At 41.3% G+C, this 15,895-nt stretch overlaps 1 protein-coding gene across 1 annotated transcript; it reads left to right on the plus strand.

Annotated features, from left to right (window-relative positions):
* The first annotated feature begins 311 nt into the window (after positions 1-311).
* Positions 312-15,775, plus strand: ssh1b (slingshot protein phosphatase 1b). The gene is made up of 15 exons (XM_017039041.2): positions 312-1,286; positions 3,340-3,377; positions 5,266-5,366; positions 6,212-6,276; positions 7,231-7,352; positions 7,467-7,535; positions 8,003-8,068; positions 9,034-9,228; positions 9,320-9,413; positions 10,107-10,235; positions 10,354-10,400; positions 10,859-11,005; positions 12,365-12,565; positions 13,194-13,833; positions 13,916-15,775. Exons 1-15 carry the CDS (start codon positions 1,206-1,208, stop codon positions 14,435-14,437), a joined length of 2,517 nt encoding a protein of 838 aa, XP_016894530.1. The 5' UTR covers positions 312-1,205; the 3' UTR covers positions 14,438-15,775.
* The last annotated feature ends 120 nt before the right edge of the window (positions 15,776-15,895 follow it).

Consider the following 15,895-nt stretch of genomic DNA (forward strand, 5'->3'; position numbering starts at 1 on the left):
TAAAAGTTGAATCTGAAAGACGTCTTCATTGCTAACTGACTGGTCTAACTCAGGGGTGTCAAATATACGGCCCGTGGACCAAAACCACTGCATGTTAGTGATGTTTTGTCAAATATTTCATTAAATATACATTTGTTTTTTAATATATTTGAACTTATTTTCATGAAAACAACAATGAAAACCATTGGCTTGTTGTTATTTACAGGTTTTTATGTTTTATTTTTATTTTATTTTATTTATATTTTTATTTTTAATATTCATCAAGAAGGCCGAATTGGACCCCCAAGTGGGCCGGTTTTGGCCCTGGGGCCGTATGTTTGACATCCTTGGTCTATACTATAATGTGTGACACACAGTGACATGCAGGGCATCACATTTAATTATTATTAAGATACTAATATAATAATCTTGTATTAATTTAAATCAGCTTTTATTTTGAAACACTAAACATTCTCATAGAAAAATCTGTGACGATAACAGGTATTTCTCTTGATTTTATCGATAAAAACGTGTCAGTTTATAAAGACATCCGGCAGTTGAGTTTAAACGTGTTTTAGTTTGGTTAAAATCAGGGCGAAAAAAAACATGAACGACATAAGGAATTACTTTTTAATATTTGTAGTTTTTCATTTTTCAGGTGAAATTCCTGCGGAGAAAATCTGTCTACGTTTCCGTTTTCCTTCTTTCCTCAGAATATAATTCCATCAACATTTGTATTTGGGGTTTTCTAGTCTGGCCCGTCACCTTGACAACATTGGCCCAATGACGACGCGGATTCGAACTAGGCCAGCCAACCAGGGATCGACCAATCACCGCCGACCAATCAAAGGCCGGCTCCAGCAGCGTGTCATTTCTGCCCCGCTTCCAACCTGCACCCTGTTTTTGTTTGTCTGTCTGCGCAGCAGCGATGAAAGCCCGGACTCATTTACTGATGCTGCTGCTGATGCTGATGCTGATGCTCGGTACAAACGCAGGGAATCTGCTGTGACCTTCCGCTCCTCCCGCAGAGGAGGAGGCGCGGGCGCGGAGCAGGACTGACAGGGAGCAGCGACAGGAGTCCGGAACCAGGAGCTGCTGCTGGATGAGAGTCTGACTTGGCATTTTCTCCCCGGTGACAGAGACTCGAGTCTCCACGCCTCACCCTCCTCCCCCTCTTCCTCCTCTTCATCCCCTGCTTCTCCATCACTCCTCCTCCTCCTCTGACCATGGCCCTGGTGACACTGCAGCGCTCCCCCACTCCTAGTGCAGCATCCTCGGCCAGCACCGCCAACAGCAGCGCGGGGGAGGTAAGCCGGGAAGTTGGGGCTGGGTCTTTGTGTCCTCCCGCAGGAGGGTGGGTGGAATCTGTATCTGTTGTCTCCACCCAAACTCCTCCGGCTCACCTGACCTTCATTACTCAAGCTGCTGTGTGTGCGCGTGCGTGCGTTCGTTCTCGTGTGTGTGTGTGTGTGTGTTGGTGAACTTAATGGAGGGTTAAACCGTTAAGAACAGAGAGGTGTTTGTGGGAACTGGGGCAGCGGATTTGTAAACAAAATCCTTCATATGAGGAGGTGGGGGATGGAGTGGGGGAGGAAGTGACTGCTGGGTTTAACTGTCACAACAAAATACTCAATTCTCTGCTCCTCCTGAGGATGGATGTCGTTAGGACTTCATCCACACTGACACCACTGCATGTATCGATATCGTAGCTCCTTGTATCGAGGCATCGACTCCAAGAGGAGGCGATACAAACCCCAGCCGACATCCGGTGAAATGTGGGCCACGATATCGCAGGGCTAGAAAAGAAGACTTATATGATTATTGAGTTCCACGTACCAAATTTGGGCTGAACATAAAGCAACAACTGTGGGCGGTTTGCGGCCCAGATTTAATGTGGGCCACATTTTAGAAAAAAACAAAACAAAGTTGGTTTTTACTTGGCTGGTAAAGGTTTTTCTGGTCTACGTCTGTACCAAGATTTTAGACAACGACGTAGACATAATGTCTACATTAAAAAAAAGAGAGAGAATGAAATGAGACTCAAACCGGTCTCACCAGGCCAGAGGCTAAACCTTAGCCAACACGTAGCTAAATATTAGCCTTAACTAAATATTTAAAACATGAAACTCAGAGGCTATAGGTGTTGTTCATGAAGGACATTTAAAGTAAGACAAAGGAAAGGTTACTTTTAAAGATATAAAGTAATAATTTTAAATTTAAAACAAGAACACAACTAAAAGTTAGCATAAAAAGGACCAAACAAAATAGCAATAAAATCAGCGAGTAACAACGCTAACATTGTCAGAAGACGACTATATGCTAGTCTAAATATTATTAAACTGTACTGGAAATAAGTCAAATTACCCACAGTGACATTTCTCAATAGAGAAAATATTGTAAAAATATATATATGAGCATCTCCATATATTAGCTTCATCTGGGATTTTTTTCACATTTGTACAGTTGTACTGTTTTTTAAAACATTTTCATGTCTTTAGTTTTTTCTTTTTTCTCTCTCTCAGTGTACTGTACTTTAACTGTTTTTCTTTGACCTGTTTTACTTTGTTTGTCTTGTCTGTTTTTCTTGTGTTTTTCTTTTTTAACTTCCAGCTAAATTAATAACTTGGCTTTGGTCCAACGTGTTAGCATGTTAACTTCCAGAAATAGACATTAGTTAGCAAAAAAAAAAAAGAAATAGTGAAATAAAACCAACCAACAACTAAAACGTAGAATCAGAAATAGTTAAAATAGGGAAAAAATATATAAACAAAATTAAATATGACCAACTTTAAAGTTAGCCTGAAAATAAGGCTAACTGATGACCAGAAACTATTTTAACTATTGTTAAAGACTAAAAAACAAAAGGACAATGTCAATGTAGAAAGAACGAGGTGTTATTGTAGCTCAGATGGCTAATTATTTGAAATATATATACTTTATATTGTAATAATATATATAATTTAAATCTATACAGCTGTGCCAACAGTAGTTACAAATAACGAGTAAAGGTAATTGCAGCTAAAGCTGAGATTCAAGGTGAAAATATAGTAAAAATATCTCAACATTAAATAAATAATCTTCTTGTTTACGTCATACACAAAGTGGCGGCAAACAGGAATTAACAGTCACTACAGTGAAAAAAAAATCAGATGAGTCATGTTTAGTCGAGCTGGGAGATAAAGAGGGAATGTGTGAGATAGTGAGCGACCAGCAGATGGTGCTGTTTTCTACAGAACCTAGGTACTCATTTGATCACAGGAAAGTTAGATTTTCGTAATAACTTCCTTGTGCTTTCACTCGTTAACCTTCAAATGAACTTCACGGAGTGTTTGAAATCGATTTGTTTTTGTTCTTTTCCAGGATTTTGGAAGTGATGATGACCGGAAAACTAACCAAAGGTAAAAAACCAAATTCCTTTGTCACCACAACTTTTTAGTATCGTTCTTGGTTTTAGTTTTGGTATTTAAAAAAAAATATATTATGATATAAAATCAAACCATGATGTTGAACAACCCTTAAGCTGTAGACCGTTGTTTTATTCTGTTGTCTAGTTTATTGGTTCTTAAACGTCGGTATCGGTACCACTTGTGGTACTTGGGCTCCCTCTGGTGGTCCTCGGCGGAATATGACTTCTGTTGGGATTAGGTGATTAACTTATTGTACGTTTCTGCGTCTTCTTCACTGTGTGTGTGTGTGTGGTGGTGTATATTAATGGTACACATACTTGTGGTACTGGAGTGACAAGTATTTTCAGGGGCTGGTACTTGGTGGAGCTAATGTTGTAGCTAACAGTTTGAATGGATCAGTTCAGTGTCTTAATAACAGAGGTGAACCTCAAATTTATATGAGACGTGTGTTTCCTGTTCATTTTGCTAGCTTCAATGTAGCGGTAATGTAGTATGTGTTACCGACCGGAGCAGACCCTTCAAGAAGGTAGCGGATATAGGCAAGTCATGTGACCGAGTCAAGCGTCTTGACGTGTATCAGGAATGTGGTCATTTTTCAAAATAAATCATCATTCACAATCAGATAAAAAAAAAAAATAAAACGGAAATAATGGAGTTATGCATTTTTTTTGTGCGGCCCCGATACCGACTGACCCACGGACCGGTGCCGGTCCACGGCCCAGGGTTTGGGGACTACTAGACGATTGTGTTGTTAACAGAGTTTGAACTCACAGCTGCTTCAGCTCTGATGACAAAAGTCGTCTTTTACCAGGACGACGTCACAGAGGAAACGATCTGTCGTGTCGGGGTGACGAGGGTCATTCGCAGCTCAAACACTCGTGTCATACTTTGTCTCCACAACCGACACGTTTCTGTGGCTCGGTGATTCATCAGCATCGAGTTATTCCACAGATTCTGCGGGTCAGACCGGCGACTGATGCCAAGACACATTTTTAGCGCCTCCCAGCATGAATGATGGTATTGTTGCCCAGCGTTGGAGAGGCTGCGAGTGCTGCGGCACGAGCTGTGAAGAGGAGACACCAGGGAGGAGGAGGAAGAGGAGGAGGATGCCACAGTTCAGTCGACTCCTGTGGAAACCTGTGTGTGTGTGTTCAAAGTTCAGGGTTGGGGTTCTCCGGGTGGACGCAGGTTCTTTCTAGTTTAGACAGTTCTGTAGAGGAGAGCCGTCAGGATGCATCTGGTGCTGAGACCTTCACACAGGACCATGTTCACGGTTCTGCCTCACTATGCGGAGGAAGCTACTCTGACTCGGAGGGAGATCTGCCGCTTGTAAGACTTCCGATCGTTTTTTCCCAGATTGTTATTTATTGTTTGACGTAAGGTGGTTGTTATGGCAACAGAAAAACCCCTCAGAGTGAAACTACTTTGACTTTGGTCAATCTGAATCGGAGGCTTTTGAACTGTCAATTTGTTGAATGTAGAAAGTTGGACTTGAGTCGTTTCAGGTCAGAGGTCAAAGTTCTTGACCTTAACCTTGACTTACTGCGATGAAATAGTTTAATATGAATGAACCAAAACAATAACAATAAGTATTGCTTTATTTTTTTTTTATATTTTTAGGGATGTCCGATATGCCGATATTCTCCGATTTAATTTCTGATTCCGATATCAACCAATACCGATACGTAAATGCAGTCATTTGTCATTGTGATTGTTGGTTGTCTCTATATAAGGCCCGTGGACCGACCGGTGGTCTGTCCAGTGTGTCTTTACTCCAGATCACTGGAGTTTGATTGGGCGTCGCCTGGACGACTACGTCCACTGACCTGTGTTTTCTGACTCCTCTCCTCCTTCTTCTCCTTCTGCTGCTGTTTTTCAGCCTCAGTGAGAGCTTCTTCATGGTCAAAGGTGCGGCCCTCTTCCTCCAGCAGGGCGGCACTGCACAGGAACCCAAGACACCGACACACCACAAACATGCAGGTAGGAAGAGACTGACGGTGGTATAATTATTATTAATATTATTTTAGTTGTTGTTGTTTTCCTTTTGCCATTTCTGGGTCAGAAAGTTCAAAGAATGATTTTATTTCAAAATTTGTCCCAGTTTTTATTCAATTAAATATATTAAATATAACACATCTCTCAAATTAAAAAAATATAATTTTTAAAAAACTTATACATACCACATTTTGTTAAATATATGACTGAAAGGAACTAGATTTCTGTTCCTAGTCATATGTAGAAAAATATAATTTTTACTTGTTTTAGTTTTTTTTGACTTCCCTCCTTAAATAAAAACACGCCCTAATTCACCAAATCAACTCAGGAGTTTTCATCCCCGTCCGGTCAGTCTTGGTCAGTCTCGGTCAGTCTCGGACAGTGAGTCTTTACACGGTGACTCAGACAGGACTGACTCAAATTCCTGATCTAGAATTCATTCAGTTTTAATCGGAGAAATCTGCAAACATTTCTCCTCCCACTGGGAACGAAAACAAAGGCAGCTCAGAGAACAGGAGATCAATGCTCACTTCTGTTGCTGCCTTTTGTTTTTTTTTGGGTTTTTTTATGTCAGAGTTCAGTCGGAGCAGATCGGTGGTGAAGCGTCTCTATTGTCATGTGGATTTTAGTCACATCCTGGTAATTATCGATGGATCATGGAACATTTACGTTGTCAGGATCTTTGACGTCGACGCTGATTTTGAACTGATTTAACTCTTGTGTCTTTTGATTGGCCGAAAACTACAAAAATACCAGTAAAATAAAATATAAATCTTCAATGTTTCTCATGTTTTTTTGTTTTGTTTTTTCATTTATGTCTTTACTTTCAGGGGATTTACCTCAGCACCTGCAGGTCATGTTCAAGATCCTCCGTTTTGAAGACCGCATCAAACTGGTTAGTAAGATGTCCTTTTGTCTTAGCATTAGCATTTTTAGCTCTTTGTTTTTATAGAACAAAAAAACAAATTTTATCTCATAATTTGCAAAAAAGCACAAACACAGTTTAATGTTATTTTGTACCATTTAAAAATAATAGTTTTTTTTATTTATTTTAGCTGTTCTGTGTTGTTAGCTACTCCATTTTGGCTAATTCAAGTTATTTTTTAGCTTGTAGATATTTTTATATAATTTTTAGCTACTTTTCAGTGATTCTTACCTACTCCTGTATATCCTCACTGTCACTACTATGTTCGTAGCTCACTTTTTGGCTAACCTCCAACCTGCTTTAAATAACAATTTTGGCCTAAGGTTAGGCATTTGTTTGGCTAATCTTTAGATATTTGTGGCTTAGATGTTTTACATGTCGTCTAATGTGAAGGTGTTTTCTGTAGTTTTGCTTAATTCTAACTAATTTTGCACATTTTCTTGGGCTAGTCTTGGCTAACTTTTATTAGCAATGATTAGCTTTCCCTTAGCTTTCCGATTGTTTAGCTTTTGTGGTCTACATTTTAGGTACATTGTTTAGCTTTTGTGGTCTACATTTTAGCATTTTGTGTTTAGCATTTCAGCATTTTGTGTCTAAAATGTTATTACTGGTGTATAAGTGAGGTCTGTCTTTAGGATAACTCTATTTTGGCCTCCTTAAATCTCAATATCATAAGTAACATACTGTATATATAAACATTTTGGTTACTTTGTCCTAACACTGACCCAACATGTGTACAGTACACACTATATTTTTTATTAACATTTTAACTTTTAAATTTTTATTAGTGTTAGTTTAAAGGCTGTTATGTTCTTAGGTTGTTTGCTTATTTATTCCCATATTTTGTGATGCTGATTTTTGAATGTGTGACAAATAAAATTTGACAAATAAAATTTGAAATTTTGAGCTGGTTTCGGTGAACAGGCCGTGCGTTTAGAGAGCGGCTGGTCGGACCGCATACGCTACATGGTTGTGATCTACACCAACGGTCATCAAGACACAGAGGAAAATATCGTGGTGGGAATGGACTTTACAGATAAGGACAGGTGAGGACACAGGCTGCTGCAGCTTCAAATACACACACACATATATATTCACATATATATTCAGTATATTAATTTCATTCATTTTTAATATATTATTTTTGTCTGACCCCTCAGTAAAAACTGCTCCATTGGGATGGTGCTGCCGCTGTGGAGCGACACCAACATCCATTTAGATGGAGATGGGTACGTTTGATATGGTCTCATCATGTTTTAATTTAATTTTTAATTTTTTTAAATTCTGGTTAGCTTGTAGTGATCTGTGAGATTTACACAGAATCACAAAAATATATACATTTCTGTCAATTCCTGAGCAATGTTAACTTTTTTCCACCTTTAAATATGAACTAATTAGAAATTACAGCAGAGACCATATTTTTTAACCAAATTTGATGCATTTTTTTACAAAGTAGAACTGTGGGTTGTTTTTATGTATTTGGGGAATTAGTGCCGATCAGTGGTGGAAAAGTAAACTACATGCATTTTCTCCTAACATCAGTTTTGCTGACGTGTTAACCTGGCCTCTGTGGCTGTAAACTGGAGGAATGTTCCACTGGTTTGTGGCCTCAGAGTCCGGGTTCTGTCCAGTCTGTGTTTACATCTCTTCCTCCTCCGCCTCCTCCTCATCCTCATCTTCTTCTTTTTTCCTCCAGAGGTTTCAGCGTGAACACAGCGGGGAGGTCACATGTCTTCAAGCCTGTCTCTGTACAGGCCATGTGGTGAGGACAGCTCTGCTCCTTCGTCTCTTGCAGTTCTTTGACCTGTTTGTCCCCACATACATCAGAAAACACCACTTAAAAAATTACAAATATTTTTATTTAAGTTATTATTGAATTATTGATCTAGTCCTAACTCTAATAAAGCCCTGCCTGTGATTGGGTACTAGTTGGACTCAAACCCAGAACCTTCTGCCTTGCAGGTGCCACCGTGTATGAAATGATTGTGTGAGTGGGAGTGTTGTTCTCCCCCACTCTGGGGGTGCACAGACCAGTTAATCCAGTAACCATTTCCCCAGTTGGTCTTGGTTTTAGCAGAACTCGTTTTTGTTATTTATGTTTGACTAATTTAAAACGTAGTCTAATTAAATAAGTCTCCTTCTACATATCCCTCCACCGGCTTCTTCAGTCGTAGACTAGAGCTGCTCTTCTTCGTCTTTTCGGACTATTTTCATCATGACTTTATCCGTAGAGGAGGGTGATTGAAACCTGCGCGTTGGTTGAAAGTCAGTCACAGCCCAGAGAAAAACAACAGGTCCTACTTTTCCTCACATAAATATCATAGATCCAGTTTCATGACAGTAACCTTCGTCACAATAACGTGACAAATTTCATTGTCTTTATTATTATTATTATTTTATAGCTGTTCGATTTTATCAGACGTTTGGGTTAAAGCTGTTACTCGATGGAGAACCTGCGCCGCAAATGCCCGCGAAAGTTCTGTTAAAATGGCGCTGTTGACGTTACATGTATTAAGATGGCCCTGTCGTCACGTCGGTGCTGTCCGACTTCTTGGCCATGTCAGCGTCTTCTTGTCACAATGTGCCACCTGCTGGTCACTTGTAAGAATTGCTATTTTTAAAAAGTCAAACAACTTTTTATTTTTTTATTTATTTTGGTAATGACACCCACTCTGTCAGATCACTTATATATTTTATTTATATAACAAGTAGAAAACTGTGTCACAGGTCGGCACTGCAGGTCCTCCACAAAGCATGTGAGGTGTCGCGTCGATTCAACTACTTCCCAGGGGGCATTGCTCTCACCTGGATTTCTTTCTACGAGAGCTGCATCACGTCGGAGCAAAGCTTCATCAACGAGTGGAACACCATGACCGACCTGGAGACCACGCGGCCTGATTCACCCACCATGTTTGTGGACCGGTGAGATGTCGACTCCTCCTCACGTGTACAAACGTTAAAAAATAAATAAATAAAAAAGAATCGTACTGATGTACTGACAACGTGTGTGCAGGCCGACCGAGCGAGAGAGAACGGAGTGTCTCGTTAAGGCCAAGCTACGCAACATCATGACGTTTCAGGACCTGGAGAACATCACGTCCAAGGAGGTACGCTTTGGTTCAACAGACGGAGGAACAGTCGAAAAGTTGTAAGACAGAATTTGTAAATATAACACAGTCAAGTCTGAACCAGGGGTCACCAACGTGGTGCCACGGGGGTCACCTGGTAGCCCCCCTGTGGAGTACCCAAGGTCCCCGCAGGTCATGTTTTTAAAAATAAACCTAGTCAACAAGAGGGTCAAAAATGGTACTGTTACTGTGCTGTTTGAATCGGTTCCACTCGCAGTGATATTCAAATCTATGTCTGTCACAGAACTGATTATTATGGCATTGCTCAGGAAGTAGTTTTTTGGTTTACTGAGTCAGTGTTTCCCAAACTTCTTTTTTTTCTGGGGACCCATATTTTAAAAGTCACAAATCTTCACGACCCAAAACAATAGAAATTATTCGTAAACTCCTGGGAAACATGATGCAAGACGACTCAAAAACAATTCTAGACCCACCTGAGGGTCGCGACCCAGTCTTTGGGAAACAATGTACTGAGTGTCCTTGAAGTAGCTCTGAGTTTCAGAAAGGTCGGTGACCCCTGGTCCAAACACTTCACCGGTTGGTGTTTTCCTTCGGAGACATTTCACCGTCTTAGAACGTTTTGACTCTCCCTCACATTCGCTTCAGGATCACACGTGTGAACCTTCGTTAGAATAATTGATGTTTTTAACGAGCGTTAATTTGTCTGATCAGATCCGTAACAAGCTGGAGCAGCACATGAGCTGTAACCTGAAAGAGTACAAAGAGTTCATAGACAACGAGATGCTGCTGATCCTGGGCCAGATGGACAAGGCCACCCCTATCTTTGACCACCTCTACTTGGTGAGTACTTTTACTGCTCAGCCTTTTTTAATGTTACACACAATTAGGGTATAATTAATGAGTGAGTAAAAAAAAACACAAAAAACAAAACAAACAGACGGTGTCGTCTCCTCTGTAGGGCTCTGAGTGGAACGCTTCGAATCTGGAAGAGCTGCGAGACTGTGGGTGAGTTCAAAGTTCAAACTTTATAAGGATTTAATAATTATCTGATTATTTTTATTTAGACATACAATTAATTCCAGCCCCCCCAGAAATATATTATTTATTAATTCAATTAAATTAACCCCTTCATCTAAACATCAAAAACATAGATATAAACAAGTATATTGATCATATAAAATAATATTAATTAAGAAAACATTTTATATTATTGTTATAAAAATGGGTAAAATAACCCAGTGAGGGACAGTGAGCGAGACAGCGCCACATAGTGGAAAATACTGGAGTTTCCTTGTATCAGGAGGGAAATTTTGTAAACGTTGCTGACTCTTAATTTGGAAAACCCGTATTTCTGCTAGCTACGTATTATAGCACTGTACGTTTTGGACAATGTGTTTGAACAATGCTCGGGTCAAATAATGGACTAAAAGTGAGACGTCATGTACCGATGTCTTGGTCTCCAGCGTGGGCTACATCCTGAACGTAACCAGAGAGATCGACAACTTCTTTCCAGGAATGTTTTCCTATCACAACGTGCGCGTCTACGACGAGGACGACACCGACCTGCTGTCCCACTGGAACGACACCTACAACTTTATCGTCAAAGCCAGGTGAGACTGTAAAGATAATCCTGGTCTTGTGCCGGGATTATATGTAAAAGTCATGCACAAAGGCTAAAATGCTACGCCATCTATAGGGAAAATATGGGCATTGCAGGGAAAATGCAGAAGAATAATCACGATGCCAACCAATTATATAATTTGGACAAGTTTGGCGGCCGGATTACAAAGCTGAATGAGCTGTATCCGGTCCCTGAGCCTCAGTTTGCCTATCCCTGCAGTGGACTGTAGCAACAGCGTTTTTTTCTTTTCTGTAAATTAAATTCAAATTTTTTTTGTGCCTTGAATATGCAACCTGAACAAGCTCGTCAAAATCACTCCGTTTCAGTAGATGGCGCTGTTGGACATGTAAGGATGTCTGAGTCATCTCAGTTCATGTACTGAGTTCTCACCCAGCGCTTCAGCTGTGGTCACACACACGACACGTTCTCCTGCTGTGATTTCTGCCAGACAAGGAGACACACACACACACACACACAGAGAGAGAGAGAGAGAAGGAGCTGGAATGATGCAGCCAGTGTTGTTGCTAAGCAACCGTCCAACCACTGTAACCTTGTAAGAATTCACCCTAAAAAAACAAAACAGGAGTAAAAACAGTTCAGGCATTATTTTAAAGGAGGCTGTTTGAATATAGAAATACACAAAGTACTGCTGCTGGTACTGTTTGTCTGTTACACTGTACTGTGAACAGTTTTTACTCTGTCGTGTCGTTTTGTTAAGTTCAAGTTCAATACTTCTTTGTTGTTTTTTTTTTTTTAATAAAACAACAGAAATCATACACAAAAGGTAGCCCCATGCTCTGAGGGAGTATATGTACTTATACATATGCATACATATATGTACATAATATAAATATATACATACAACAAATATGGCAATAAAGAATTTTGGCTATATACAGTATATAAATATATGTATATACATATAGTAGGAAGTACATGTCCTTATACATATGCATACATACACATATATCTATATATGTATGTATTTATGATATATACATACATATTTAATATAAATATATATTTATACTGTATATAGCCATATTTCTTTATATATGTATATATATTTACACACATACGGTGTACATACACATATATGTACATGTGTATATATACATGCACATATATAAATATGTATTTATATACACATATACATAGAGTTTTAAATATTAAAAAATGTATTTAAATGTATTTTATCTAAATACATCTGGTTTATTAAAGGTTTATCGTTGTATTTAGTCAGTAAAGGACAGTAAAAAAGACACTGTAAAAGACAGTGGACAGTGACTGGACGGTGAAGGGTTGATTAAATATGACATGACAACGTCTGGTCCTTCTTGTCCAATAGGAAGAAAAGTTCCAAATGCCTGGTGCACTGTAAGATGGGGGTGAGCCGCTCTGCCTCCACGGTCATCGCGTACGCCATGAAAGAGTACGGCTGGTCTCTGGAGAAGGCCTACAACTTTGTCAAGCAGAAACGCAGCATAGCTCAACCAAACACCGCCTTCATGAGACAGTTGGCTGAGTACGAGGGAATCCTGGACGCCAGGTGAGCAGGTCTCCGTCCCTGAGGGGTTCAAACAGCAGAGGATTTTAGTAAACCGATCGGTACTGTACCATCGAGTCAACATCGGACCAGTTTACAATGTTAACGTTAGATCAGTGCATCTGTAAATTTAAACTAAAGATTAAGGATGTTCGATCATATCGTGTGACCGATATTATCGCCCCGATATTAGCATACTTATGTAATATCTGTAAGAATGATTATTGTGGTTATCGGTTTTTCCTCTGATAATGAAAACCTTAATAACGTGTTGCTTTTCGCCAAATGATGTGTGCCTTAAAAATAGTTTTGGGGAAAAACGGCTGCATATGAAAGTGAAAGCCACTAGATGGCAGCATTGCAGCTAATATTATTAATTTATTTTAATAATCTGTGGATTGTTTGGAGAATGCTGGTGTCAGGAACTCATACAGTGGTTTGAACTGATAAATAAATAAATAAATATTACCAGGGTAGTGAAAAAACTGTCCCCTAGGGGGAGCATGGAAGAAAATAATTGAGAAACACTGTTTTAACCCATCACCTTAGTGAAAAGACGACAGTTAACTTACAGTTAACTAACTGGTAAAAAGTTCAATCCCTACTAAAGATCAAATTTTGTTTTTAACAGTAAACAGCGTCACAACAAGCTGTGGAGGCCTGAGACAGACGAGGAGGGGTCAGATGATCTGCGGGCGTCTGGTCACAGCACTGGTGGAGAGGAGACGCCGGTGTCCAGAGAGGACGAAGCCTGGGGGGGCTGTGACGCCTCTCCCTGCAGGATGGGTCTGGAGATGGAACCGCTGGACTGTCTGAACTACAACTACTACTTCAGACGTCTGTCCGACTCCGCTCTGGACAGTGAGCCCTCCACCCCGGTGCGTGGACCCCCCCTGCTGGGTATGGAGAGAGTTTTCATTGAGATCGAAGACGTGGAGAGGGACGCCCTGTTGGAGGACGAAGGCTTCCCCATGGCACATTTAGCACTTCCTGGTGAGGGAACGGCCGCTCAGACCTGCGGACGCCTCGACCCCCTGGAGGACATGAGGCTGAGACTGGAGTTCAGTACGCTGGAGGAGGAGGACGAGGAGGAGGCCAAGAAAGAGGAAGCAGAGATGGCGGCTTTGGCCCAGACTCCCGGAGGTTCAGATGGTAGGAGGACGGGGGAGGAGGCTGAGGGGACGGAGGAGAGTCGGCTGGGCCTGGCAAACCTGAACACCAACAACAGCAACCGTCTCGCTGCGAAGCGCAGCTGTCCAGCAGCCTTTGACGTAAGTATTGACCTTGAGGACACGTGTCCACTGTCAGACGTCGGACCTCACTCTATTCTTTTTCCACTTTCTCTCTATCCAGGACAGCGCCACCACAGGAAACCCCTTGAAAGTGAAGCCCTCCTACCAGTCCTGTAAAGACTGCCTTCGTCTGCCACAGGGTCGGCGCTGCGAGCGTCCAGCAGGGGGCCGTTCCCACCGCTTCAACCCCTCTCGTCACTGCACTGTTCCGTCCATTTGCATCGATCCACCCGGGACCAACTTTGCTTCCACTCCGCTCCTGCCTGCAGTTGTCCCAAACACTCTGGTCCAGCCCAGTACTCACCCACTGTACCACTGTGCCACGTGTGGCCCAGGTGTCCCCTCTGTACCGTTAGACGGCTCCCAGAAACTGGTGTCACCCATGAGCTGCGAGGAGACTCCGTCAGGCTGTGGCTCAGTGGAGGCAGAGGACATGGACCAACCGCAGGCGGACAATTCAGACCTGCACGTTTTAGGAGGAGGTTCAGGGGCCACCGGAGCTGCCACTGAGGAAGTGGAGCTCCCGGTTCCAGGTCTGGGGGTAGATTTTAGTCTGGAACTGATGCAAAGTTTGGATAATTAGTCCTGGGGTCTGGTGGGGAGACGTGAAGAAGGAGGAGGACGGGGGAGGAAGAGGAGGTTGAGGAAGATGGCCGTCAGATGACTGTGGTGGACACCTCCATGTCCAGGTTCTAGGTTCTACTGTAATGAACTGACACCAGAGGGTTTCTCTGGTTCTCTTCTAGTCCAGTGGATCAGACTGTGGCCCGTTCTTCTTCCGCAACGTCACTTTGAGGATCGAGGATCTTCACACTGAAGTCTCACCCCCTCCTCAGAGAGGTTGGGTGTGGTTCCTCCCAGATCTACCTGTGGGTTTTCTGTCTGGTTCTGACTCATGAAGACTCTGAGAGCAGCTGGACGAAGGTCGGAGGTTTTTCAGTCAGTGTGTCCTCGTGTTAGCACAGAAAAACAAATCACTTTTGTCAGCCTGGCTTTCTTTGTTCTCGCTGCTGCAGCTGCTTCTGCATCATAACAGGTGACTTTTTTTTCAAAAAACTGAAGCGTTCTTATTTTTGTATCTACATACACGAAGCATGGTACCGATCTGTAGCTTGGACTATTTTGGTCCTGTGTTGTTTTCAGTGGCTGGTTCATACTGACCTTAGACAACATGTGGCGCTAGTTTCACTACGGTTACGGCACATGTCCTTATCATGCTATGGCACAAAAACAATCCTCAGAAGTCTAGAAACATATATTATATTTATTATTATTGTTATTGTTGTTCTATTTAGAGCAGTGTTTTCCAACCTTCTCAAACCAAGGCACATATTTCACATTAGTAAAATCTCCTCAAAAGGAATGAAATATAATGATCTTTTAGTTCCAATTTACTCAGAATTTACTTTTACTTGAGCTCAGCCTGTTTAGTTGAACACAACACTGATGTACACGCAGGAAATTTAAGAAAGTCACGAAGCAATTTTTTCTTCCATTTCTTTTTCTGTTTTTGTTTCCAGAGCTGCTGCTACCTAGTGGTAGAGTATATTATTACTGTCCCTGTCTCCATGTTCAGTTACCCAGGTTTTATTTCCAGAGGCTGTGATGATAATGTTTGAGTTAAGATTTCATTTTAAGCACACTAATATTTAAAAAGGCACATCCGTCATGTACAGTTCCAGCCACACGCACAACTCTGCAGTAGTATCCGTTCACACAATACATGGCACATTTCACTTTTAAAGTTCTGACAACTTTACCTACACAGAAAAAGTAACAGTTGAGCAGCCAGAAAACTGTTCTTATTGTTTGTCCGAATGATCGAAATGTAACAATTATACAGTAGAAAAAAATCACAGGAAAGTTTCTCACCAGCACCCACTAGTGATTAATGTTGGTTACAGCCTTTTCATGTCCTGTTTAAACACACTAATATACTGATTTGTCACCAAGTCCGCCGCCAAGTTCCTGTTCTACACAGGTTCTTCAGATTGATTGATGCTGTGATTCGGTTGTTGTCCATGGAGGAAAAACACAAAAC

This window comes from Cynoglossus semilaevis, chromosome 14 (assembly GCF_000523025.1).
Source record: "Cynoglossus semilaevis isolate Cse_v1.0 chromosome 14, Cse_v1.0, whole genome shotgun sequence".
Taxonomy (NCBI): Eukaryota; Metazoa; Chordata; class Actinopteri; order Pleuronectiformes; family Cynoglossidae; genus Cynoglossus; species Cynoglossus semilaevis.